An 11,882-nucleotide genomic window follows, 5' to 3' on the forward strand; every position below is an offset into this window, starting at 1 on the left:
GGGAAATGCGGCTGGAGGGGCCCAGGCCAGCACATGGGCCCGGGGATCTTTGTGGGAAGAGCAGAATTCTTGAGGGCTGAGTGGTTTTTGAACACTCTTCCAAGAATGCAAGTGACTTCAGCATTTCTTTACCAAAAGGAGAGGAAGAATAGAGTGGTTTGCACGGCTGGGGGAAAAGATTATTTTTCCCTCTGGTTCCTAATCCCTGCTCTGATAGAGGCGCAGATCAGTGACAAGGTACGCAAATTGGATCTTGATACAGCGGAGCAAATTTTCTGTGCCAGTCAAAGCTTCACGATCCCCAGGGAGAACTTTGCAGAGGCGAGAGAAGGCGCAGGGACAGGGCCAGGTCCAGACTGCCAGTCCTAGGAATAGCAACACCTGACCACGCTCCCTGCGAGACTAGTGTTCGTGTTATTTGTCAGCGTGAACTGTTTGTGGCTGATGCTTCTATGCGTGGGGTCCCTAAGTGACAGGGACGAGGGGTGTGAAATCCACAGGCGGGGGAGGGGAGAAGGCGCAGAAGCACCAGGGGTCCCCTTTCCCCGCGGTGACTTTAAGATATTCTCCTCTCAGTTTCATGTGTCTGGAGTTAGCCTGCTAGAAATAAGTTTCTGTTCATGTGACAAAACTGGCAGAGGGCAGTCTTGAAATTGGAGGCCTCGGGTAATTTCTTATTTCCTCCTTCCGGGGAGAATCAAGACTTCCTCCTGCACCCCAGCCAGTCGGGCTAGCTCCAGCATACCTGTCGCCAGGCTGCCTTCTGTGCAGCGGGCCCACTGTGGGGCCAGGACACGGACGCACAGATACACTGTGGGGCATAGGCCTGTGTGTGTGTGTGGGGCGTGGGCTTTGTGACTCACTGTAATGCAACATCGGTAAAGTGGTTTTGCCACTTTCTAGCATTGTGATCTTGGGCAAGCTGACTCCATGGATTCTCTGTCTTCCATGACAGTGGGGAGAACCCGAGGTTCTGATGGTAAGATGCTCAGTAGTAAATGGCACCAGGTGTGTGTTCAATAAGGGGCCCCTCACCCTCACCCTCTCCCTCACTCCCACCCTCTCCCTCATCTCCATCCTCACCCTCATCCCTTTCCTCACCCTCACCCTCATTGCCATCCTCACCCTCATCCCCATCTTCATTGCCAGCAGCATCACCAAGCTTCCTGTCATTCCTAATTTCTCAGTTTACTCTTATTTCTCAAGTCAGCCCTGGCCAAAGAATGGGACTGATCTTGGGCACAGCAGAGAAAAGAGTCTTTCTATCTAGGCCTGAAGGTCATGCTGGCCATTCTTCCCAGGAAGAAGAGGTCTGTTTCCCAAATTGGGCTCTTCTCTCACCCCCCGGGGGCCTGACTAGGGACCCCCCGTTTCCTGACACTCAGGGTCCTTCTGCAAACTGCTTGCCTTTTCTTCGCCATTGCAGCTTTCTGAATCACCACATGTGTGTCTTTTGTCCTCCGTCCCCTCCCTCTGGACATCATCTGGGCTCAGGGTGCCTCGGGAAGCCAAGTATCACAGGCTTCTCCTGATTCTGGCTCCAGACCATCGTAACGGGGACCCAGCCCTCCGTCCACTCAATCACGGCCCCCGTCAAGGTTGCTGCTATACCAGCTGTCCGGTATTTTGAGAGAGGTATCTAACATTAGCTGGTTATTTTTGGTGCTGCTTCTTCTGGACCTAGAGTGTGGGGTCTTGACCATCACTGGCAACATTGTTCAGTCAAGTTCGTCCATCCTGAGAGACTGAGAATCCAAAGCAGGCCATTTGTGGTCACCTGGATGGCCCTTGAGGGGATGATGGCGTCATTCTTTTGTGGAATGTAAAGAAAACAAAACAAATGCTTGGCCACAATGGCAGTTCCCAGAGGGCGAGGGCCTGAGGGGAAGGGCCAGTCCAGAGGGGCTGTCGGGCCAGGGGGCACTGGATGGGACCGGGCTCCTGGTGCTGGATGTGGTCAGGCCAGGTAATGTTGGAAACTGCACAGTGTCATCAACTAATGTCACCTCACTGAAAACAAAAAGCACAAAGAAATCAAAGGCGACAAGACAGAGTGACCTGATAATTCCTCGCAGACTGGTTTATTTTCCCACTTAGCCGTGAAGACTAGAGTAACACACCTCGGGGGTGAGCGCGGCAGAGAAGCACCCCCCAACTCCCATGGGGGAGAAAGATCCCACTCCCTCAGCCTGCTGGACGGATGGCCCCATCCCCAGCCCCCAGCATAGTCGCCCATCTTGTCCGTGAACAAGTTTGATCTGCACGCAGAAGAGTCAGGCTGAGAGTCCTGAAAGGAAGCCCCTTGGAATGCACAATGGATGACTGGAAATGGACAGTCCTCTGCAAGGACTGTCCTGTGTTTCTGTCGCTTTCAGTGGACACTAGTGGCTAAGTCCTGCCTCGCGGGATATAAATACACTTGACCAGAAGAAGGGGAAAACAGCTCTGCACACGAACACCCTGGAAGAAATACAGCCAAATTCCAAGAGCGCATATAATTATGCGCTAGTTACCAGATTCTGAAATAGCATGGAATATGCCAAATGGGTGTTTTTTCCTCTTGTTTTCTCAAAAGGGTCCCACCCAACCACTGAAAGGAGCAGCATCAAAATAGCTCGGGGTGGGGGGGTGGTTAGCCCTCCTCTCCTGCTCCACGCAGACCTGCAGAGACGCTGCTGACTGGGGCCTCCCGACCCCCAGCAGCGCTGAGAGGGGGCAGTGGGAGTGTCACAGGAGGCTGCCAAGGCCTCCCCTGGGCCCAGCGCATCCAAGGCGAGTCAGGCACAGGCGGAAAATGAGGTTGCAGCAGGTGTGTGGCTGGGGAGCCCCAGCCCGAATCACTTGCCGCGTCTGAGTCCCCTGACCTGCAGACTCCCTCGAGCCCAAGCAGGTCGGGCGTGCGTGAGGAAGCCGGGTTCCAGCACGGAGGAGCGGCCCACGCTCCCAGCACTGCCACGTCCACTCAGTGTCAGGCCCACCGCAGCGAACTTTTAGCATGCACATGGGGTGTGTGGACCAACTCTCAAGGGGTCATTAAGTCATGCAGTTGATTCTTAAATCATGATCTTAAACCCTTTCTGGAACAAGGCAAGGGGGAGGAGGTTAAGTAACACGACTCATTTCTCCCCTTTGAGGTCGTCGCTGTGGGTGTCTACTACCTGCTTCAGCAGCGCTCAGAACCTTGCGGACACAGCCTGAGATAATTTTTGCAGACCTGGCAGTGAGGGGTTTTGAAACTGCTCGGGAGGGTGGATGTGACTTTTAGGAATAGCGGCACGTCAGCGGGACGGAGAGGTGTAGAATAGAGGGTGGTCAAATTCGCCTCTCATGAAGAGAAGCTGGGCCCTCCCTGGTGGCGCAGCGGGTTAAAGCGCAGCACTGCAAGCTGGCCCCAGCCACTGCAGCAAGAGTTCGATCTCCTCCCTGGACGTGACCCACACGGCGCAGCAGAGACCTCTCCTGACCCGCCCGCTGCTCCCCTCAGTAGTGTACTTAGATGATCTGCCTGTTCTGCTCCCCGCTCTGTCTCTGGTGAATCTTCTCACCGCCCCTGCACCTCTGGCCTGCGCCCCACTTCTGTATGCACAAATAAATCTTAAAAAAGAATAAGCTGTTTGGTTCAACATGGAGGAGTCAGGGCCCCACTCTATCCCTTACACAGCTGGGGTCCAGTATGAGGGGGGTTCACCCCTCAGGTGATTTCACTTCAATTTCACAAGCAGCAGCTGTGATATTGGAGAGAGAGACATGTCTAGAGTGGGGGTCCTGGAGTGGTGGCCCCTTTGCAAAGTTCCCTGAAAGTCGTCAAGTTTTACTCTCAAAACAGGTGAATTTTATGACAGGTCGATGATACCTGAACAAGTTGTTTTTCAGAAAAGCGTGCCGTGGGGGCAGAGAGGTTCCCTTTAGTGTTCCGTGAGAACTGCGGTTGTCACCACCCTTGTTGAGGAGCAAAACAGCAGCAAGAACTGGATGGAAAGGAGGTGCGGGGTTTGCGGTGGTTCTCGGGTCTCCCTGTGAGGGAGGAGAGGAGACCCAGGGCTTCCGCCGGCAGAGATTTAGATGTGTGTTTGGGGGCACAGGAGCAGACTCCAGAGCAGTCCGGAGGCAGGCTCGGCCTTCGAAAGGCCACGGAGGTCGGAGCCGGTGTGGCGGAGGAAGGAGGAAGAGGAGGGCAGGTGTCCGGGAGCTTCGGGTGACAGGGCAGGGCTTGGTGACTGCTGGGGAGCGATGAGAGGCCAGAGGTCGGGGCGGGGGCGCAGCAGCCCATCTCCCCATGGGGGGATGTCGAGGAGGAGGGTCGGAGGGCCAGCTCTGTGGACTTGCTGGGTTTGAGGTGCCGTCAACTTAGAAACGTGCAACAGGTGGGGAGCACGTGATCCTGACGGGGAAGATTCCGGATTACCAGTCCTTCCTGTGAAGTGCCGCTTAGAATGTAGGAGAGCGTTGAGCCACACACCGTGTGCATTACAAGGCTGCTGGAGCCCTGGCAGGATGGCATTTGGGGGACACCCCAGAGAGCAGGAGCAAAGTCAGGAGAGGGTGACGTCGGAAAGCCCAAGCTTCTGGGTGGAGGGCGAAGTGGCTCCAAAGGAGATGAAGCTGCCCGGGCTCCCGGGATCGGGGGAACATGGGGTAGGTCCCGACTGACTGGGGACCCCTGGCACTGGAGGTGCCCAGGCTGCGGCTGCAGGACGCGTGGGCCCCCACAGTTTTATTCTTTCATTTTAGAGGTGGGAGGCCGGAGCATGTCTGTAGACGGAGCCCCGGAGAGTGCCCTGGGGACAGTGACAGGGCGAGGATGGACAAGTACACGTGAGTCAGTCAGTCAGTCGCCACATACACCTCTCCCCTCTCCCTCTCCCAGCAAGATGCCTGTGGTGCTAGTTCCCGGGCAAGGGCTCGCGCCCTCCTCCCCTCCTTTGCTACCTTTGCTACTTTTTGGCTGCTTCTCTTGCCCCTTTCAGGCCTGCCCCCGGCTCCCCCACAACAGCCACAGTGCTTTGTTAAAAAATGTATTGGGTTGTCACAGAAGTCACGGTGCAAAGAAAAAATACGTCATGACTTTCCTGACAACCCAATAGTTCAGCTTTTAGCTCTCTCCTGCTTAAAATCATCCCTTAATGGTTACGGGGATAGGAACTAACTCCAAATAACAAACTGTCCTGAGAGACTTAAGAGGACCTCGCCCACTCCCTCAGCCCTTAGTCAAAGCACACCAGCCCCTTGGGCATCTTGGTCCCTCTCAGGGCCCCCCCTCAGGGCCCCACCCCTGTGCCTCCCAGCCCCTCTGGGTGTCTGAGCCCTGCCTCAGGGCCCCCCGCATATACCTCCCAGCCTCTCAGGGTGTCTGAGCCCTGCCTCAGGGCCCCCCGCATATACCTCCCAGCCTCTCAGGGTGTCTGAGCCCTGCCTCAGGGCCCCCCGCATATACCTCCCAGCCTCTCAGGGTGTCTGAGCCCTGCCTCAGGGCCCCCGCATGTGCCTCCCAGCCTCTCAGGGTGTCTGAGCCCCCACCTCAGGGCCCTCCCGTGTGTGCCTCCTGCTGCTCAGGGGGGTCCTGGCCCCCGCCTCAGGGCCCCCGCGTGTGCCTCCCAGCCCCTCAGGGTGTCTGAGCCCCGCCTCAGGGCCCCCCCGCGTGTGCCTCCCAGCCCCTCAGGGTTAGCTGCCTCAGTATACGTATTGGCAACTGGTAACCTTACATATTTACTCATGGGTTGTTTGCTTCCCGAGCCTGGAATTACCCCTGGGAGAGCTGGCACTTGGTTCAGGACGTGGTGGGCCTGAGCGGGGGCTGTCACGTGAGGGCAGGACTGAAAGAGCAAGTGAGCTTGAAGAGTGGCTCGGAGTCCCACGGTGGCGTGACTGTCTTCGGTGCCTGCTGTGGAGACAGTTTCAACCACGCACCTCCACTGTGGGCCCGGTGGCCGGGCGTCTTTCAGACGATGGACTCCTCAGCAGCCGGATGGGTGTCTCTGTTCTTCTTTACGTTACATTCCCTCCATCTCATAGTCTTGTGGGTTGCAAGTGGTAAGAGGAGGAGGACATTGCCGACTCCATCCCCAGCCCCAGCTCCGCTGTGTTCTACAGGGAAATCAGGCTCCTGAGCGAGGTCTGGTTTCCTTGGTGACCTGGGAGGTTCAGTTATGTTTGAAACTGCTAAGGAGGAGAAAAACGTGATGGTAGCAGTTGCGTGTTTTGCGTCGGGAAGGAGCACTTTTCAGCCCTCCGCGGAGGCTGGGGATGGGCCTCCTTGACTGGCCAGGGTTGACCACTGGCCAGGCCAGCGGGCGGAGTGACACTTTGTCGCTGCTCCCAGGATCCCACCGCCAGTTTGGCAGGCGTGTCCCAGGCCAGCTCTGGGCCATGGGTCTGGCTCCTCTGGCTCCCTGCCTGCTCTGCTGTTGCATGTGAACACTGTAACCAGGGTGACGAGTAGTTAGCTTACTGCAGAATGTGCTAACCACCTTTCTTCTGGCCGGGTGACACTAGAAGGGCACGGATGTGTGCAGGGCAGGGAAACTCATTAACTCCTTCCTGTCCTTTCTTGAGAGTCACTTGGCCAAAGTGAAAGTCCCGTGTCATTTGTTGACAGGAGTGCCGAGCTCTGCGTGACCTACCTGAGACTCCCCTCTCATTTCATCATCACGACGATATCGATGCTATAGTGAGCTGGGCCCTGTTAGGACACCCCCCCGCCCACTGTGCCAGTGAGGACACTGGCCCTCTGGGAGGTAGGGCGACTTTCCCAGCTAGTGAGTGGTGGGTTGGGGGAAATTTGTAAAACCATTACTGCTTATCGTAGGGGTCCTGTTAGCCGAGTTCTCTCATAAAATGGTCATTCCGGTGTTCTGCGATTACCTGATATTCAGAGTCTACTTTATGCTGCATGTCCCGGAGATACTCCACTTCACTGACGAACTTCTGCCTGTCGCTTGCTTCGTGCAACATGATTCTTAATCCCCAACCTGCACAGGAGAGATAAACATGCTGTGATAGGACCCTCAGTCGCTTTCCCGTATTTGAATTTCCCTCAGTAGAAGTGTTTTTATTCTCTTATTAATGTAATGTCCCTGTTTGGTGGCAGCACAGATGTCCCTTTCAGACTGAAGGGCTCTTGGTGTTGTGTTGATACCCCCCAACCCCAAGGCATCAGCTGGCTGGGGTGCTGGCCTCCTTATTCCCGGGCAGTTAGGTTGAGACACCTGATTCAGAAGTTGCTCTACAGCCTGGCAAGAAAAGACAACCCAAGAACCTAGCTCAATTTGTAGGGACCAAAGTTAGAAGCCCCTGGTGGTTTAAGTTCATTTATGTTGGCATTACCGTTCCAACCCTGGCACCCAGAGCCTCTGGCATCTAGGAGTCAGCAAGAGCTCGGGTTCTGCCCTGCCCAGGCTCGGGCGCCCATAAACCAGGGTGGGGGATAGCGAACAGCAAACCATGCTGTGTGGAGAAGTGCTGTGTGTCCTTGGTGAGGATTGTGATGGGAAAGAAAAACCTGGTAGGGAGGCAAGGTTTTCCTTAGAAACGACACTGGGTTTGATTAGGCAAGAAGAGGCAGAGAGAGCATCCTGGACAGACTGGGCAGCAGGTACAGTTTAGGGCACAGAAGGGCTGGTGAGGTGGGGGGCTGGGTAGCCCAAAGTGGTTAGAACAGAGAAAGAGGGGGTGAGCAACACCAGAGAAGCTGAGGGGTTGGCAGGGGCCATACATGGGGCTCCTTAAAGGTCATGTTTCAAAGGGTCATATAACCTACTAGAAGGTTCCTACCAGGGGAGCAAAAATTTAAATTTTCATTGTTACAAAGTCTCTCCAGCTATATGTAGTATGGAAGACGACTGGGGGAGGGGCAAAGTAAGAGTGGAAGTGGAAAGGAATAAATGATAGCAATCCAGAGGAGGTAAGATGGGACCAGGTCTGGGTAGCAAATGGAGAGGAGGAGATCGCAGTTACTACTTCCTGAGCCTTTACAAGTACCAGGCACTGTGTGATCACTCACACATCTTACCTGTCTTCACCACAGTGCTTTGAGGCAGGCACTAGCCCTATTATGCAGGAATTTGAGTAATCCCTTCTTGGTTAGAGAGCTAATAAGTGGAAAACTTGGGATTTGAACCTGTGGAATCTCACGTTAGAGCCCAGGCTCTTTACCTTGACGGATGCTCAGGAGAGGGCATCATCTGGACTTAGGGATTGCCTGGAGGGGCCTTGGACAGGAGAGTGTGGGGGATGCTCCCCAGGTTATTGGCTCAAGGAGTAGGCTATTGGGCACAAGCATCCCCTTCAGAAAACTCAGAAGAAAGAACAGGTTTGGGAGAAAATAGCATGGAGTTTGAAGTATCTGGGGTCCCGCCAGTGGCGGCATCAAGTAAGCAGCGGGGTGAAGGCCCTGGAGTGAACAGATAGGTAAACACCTGGGCCCAGCGGGAGGGGAAGGCAGAGTGGGCACTGCACTGGGATGGCTGAGGACTGAACGCTGAGGAGCAAACATTTAGCAACAGGTGGCCAAAGAGAAACTGCAGAGAAGATGGAGCAGCCGGAGAAAACCAGGTAGGGACAGTTTCAAAGATGAGAGGACCATGTTTTGAGAAGGAGGTTGTGATAACCCTGATGGGCGTTTAGTAGAGTGATGGGCAGCAGACAATAGTGGCAGATGGACTGATGAGAGATGAGGGGGTAGGGACGATGTTTCCGAGAAGTTTGGTTCTGATTGGCGCAGCTGAATTTATGGCCAAACTATTTCAGTTCACAAAGTCATTAAAGGACACTGTAATACTGAGTCTGCTAAAGATCATCTCTCAGGTCATCAGAGGCCCCTCCCTATTCCAGGAGAGGCCTTCAAATGTCTCCATGCATTTTTTTTTAAAGATTGATTTATTTGTGCATACAGAACTGGGGTACAGGCCAGAGGCTCAGGGGCAGTGAGAGGCTTCACCAGAGACAGAGTGGGGAGCAGAACAGGCAGATCGATGAAGCACACTGCTGAGGGGAGCAGCGGGCAGGTCAGGAGAGGTCTGCCACGCCATGTGGTCACCTCCGGGGCAGGCGGGAATCGAATTCATGTGGAAGCGGCTTTAGATTCTCAGTGCTGTGCTTTAACCCGCTGCGCCACCAGGGAGGGCCCTCCATTCATTTTTTGATGATGACCAGATGACCGGTGCCACTCTAGGCTTCAGGGGGACAACAGGATAAGACATCCCTGCCCGAGGCGACCACATCCTGTGACTTCTCCTGCTCTCTGCTTTATTCAGTTATGTAGATACCAGCACAGTCAGGTTCTCCCTACTTGCTGTGACCCAGTGTCTAGTCTGCTACTATGAAATCTTGAGAAGACTATTGTCCAGCTCTGAGAAATAGGGAGAACTTGTGCTGGTCTCTCGGGGATTATTTTCTCTCAAGTAGAGAAGCTGATGTTTGAGAGTTGGAGTCTGACACTGTAGTCCAATGGATAGCTCCACGGTTAAGAGGAACAGTGAGGAGAAACCTCCAAGCCAGGGCTGGTGCTTATAGCCAGCACAACTGTAGAAGGTGGAGATTTTGAGACCCTACCCCTGAAGTTTGGCAGGGTTGGGACTTTGTCAGTGAAACCCCTGGTGAAGAGGGGTGTTTTTGCAGAAACCACCAGCTTGCTGTGTGCAGCTTCGGCCTGGATCCTGGTTTCTGCTCAGCGGACACTACCTGGAATAGGGCAGCTGGAATCTGGCCACATAGCGGCCAATAACTTTCCTCTCCCTCTCTCTTTTTTAGCTCCCTCTTTCCTCCCTCCCTGATGAAATAATGTTGTTATTGTTGTTTCTCCCCAGTGTCTGCTTTTGAGTCACATCCTGCTGTCATAGCTTGAGGGTAAGGACCTACCTACTGGGTCAACTCGCTTCCGCTAGGTTTGTCTCTTTCACCACAGTCTATACACAAAACCTACATCTTGTCTCTGAACATTTTGATAGTCATTTATGGAACTTTATTTTAAATGATCTCTTTTAACTTTCCATATGACTTTATAACTACTTAGCATGAAGTTCTATTTCCACCCTTTTCAGAAAATGGTGTTAAAACAGGCAGAAAGATGAACCCTTGCTGCTACTGTTAGAAAGGGAAGCCTGTCTGAATATTAATCAGGCAGAGAACATAAGGATTCATAATAAAAATATATTAGTGGTCACTAAAAGGGCACCTCCCAGAGTCCACTTGGATGATGCATTTTGCTTACAAAGTTGACATAGAAAAGTCAGCTAATCTATGCAATGTTGTCTTAAGGCGGATTCTAGATCAAGAAGCCTGAAACAACTGTCTAGGTAGGTAAGAAATAACACTATTTGAATTACTTGCTAGGTTACCTCTGACTTCACAATCACCTACCAAAAAAAGAACTTTAATACCACCTACAGAATTCTCCTTTCCCTCCCATAAGCTCTCTATTTCTTTACTTTAAAATGAATATTTAGAAGCACAGTGGTGCCTCATGTAATTTCTTAGTTAAACACATAAATACTTTGCGATTAAACAAATACTACCAGCATCAAAGAAATATGAGCAGGGACAGATTAAGAAGATGGTGGGAGGGTCACCACAGTTTAGACAAACATTCTTCACGTTTCTAAAGTGTCACTTGAACTTCATGCAGTACTGCAGGTTTGAAAAACTGACCGGGATAAACAAACAGAAATAACAGTATGGAAATAAATCCACATGAGATAATGCTTAACTCATGGATCTCAGCTTTGTGAGCCTACTCAACAGGATGACTGAAGCCAAAAAATGTTTCCTCAGCAAATACAGACAGGTAGAAGGAGATAGGGGTGGGGGAGGGAAGAAAAATAATGAAATGTGGGCAAACCACATGCTTCTAAAATAGCATTCTGTACTCTCTAGTTCTCACCTTTAAACTGCTTCTCAGTGTCAAATGGTCTTATGGTCATGTATCCATCTTATTTTAAGTCTTTGGTGATAATATATTATATCAGATCTGTGCCTTAGAAATCAACATATTAAATCGGGAGAGGGAAAAGAAAGTAGAAAGAGTAGGTGTGGGAAGAAGGAAGAAGGGCCCCTGCTTCACTGAAGCGGTAGCAAATGACTCTTTTTGGCCTCGAAAATTCTACTTATCTGTGAAATTTCAATAAGGAATATTCTAAGTACTTTGTGACATACACATCCTCTCTAGTGTAAATTTCCAGTGAATTCAAACCCGAAGCAGAATGCTTCTTCCAGTTCCAAAAAAAAAAAAAAAAAAAAAAAAACCAAATCAAATAAAAACTAAAAAGTGGAAACAAAAATTCCTGGTCCCAGCTGCTGTGTGGCCTTGATAGAAAGCGTTACATCTTGAATGAGGATTGAGGATTATCTGCGTTGGTTCCAGTTCCAAAAAAAAAAAAAAAAAAAAACAAAACCCAAAACATATATATGCTGTCTGTGCTTACATTTTTCACAAGAATTGATTAGAAGGAAATTATTTTAAATAACAAGCTGTTTTACTGTTATCTTACTATGTTCTTATAATAAAAATGTTAAAGTGAATGTCTTACTGGTTCAGCAAGAACCAGTTTTAACCCCCTTTTAAGCTGAAGTTATTTTTTCTCTCATTTTGAAACAAAATCTAAATGGTTGTTTGAATACCCAACAATCAGGTTTATAAATTCCACCCTCCACCTTTTTTTTTTTTTTAACAACTGGGTGCTTGTGAGGATTTCAGGAGACCTTCCTTCTTTCACACAATTAAATATGCAGCGACAAAGATCACAGGATTTGTTGAAATTATAGCTTAAAACAATCTTAGTTATAAACATGTTCTGAGTATAAACAGCAAAGATGAGTGATAGGGCCCGATTTCCCTAACACCCCCCTACTGAAATAATAGCAGGACCTAGGGCCGGGAAGCAGGGGGT

The 11,882-nt window shown here is 51.4% G+C and overlaps 1 protein-coding gene across 1 annotated transcript in view; it reads right to left on the reverse strand.

Annotated features, from left to right (window-relative positions):
- The window catches only part of MARCH10 (membrane-associated ring finger (C3HC4) 10, E3 ubiquitin protein ligase), a 69,698-nt gene that overhangs the window by 57,143 nt on the left and 673 nt on the right, over window positions 1-11,882 (reverse strand). Inside the window, exon 2 of the mRNA XM_004693338.2 lies at window positions 6,862-6,968. Within this exon, the coding sequence (XP_004693395.1) occupies window positions 6,862-6,951 (90 nt within the window). The 5' untranslated portion in view covers window positions 6,952-6,968. The remainder of the gene's footprint in view (window positions 1-6,861; window positions 6,969-11,882) is intronic.

This window comes from Condylura cristata, unplaced genomic scaffold (assembly GCF_000260355.1).
Source record: "Condylura cristata isolate star-nosed mole 26May11 unplaced genomic scaffold, ConCri1.0 scaffold00038, whole genome shotgun sequence".
Lineage (NCBI taxonomy): Eukaryota > Metazoa > Chordata > Mammalia > Eulipotyphla > Talpidae > Condylura > Condylura cristata.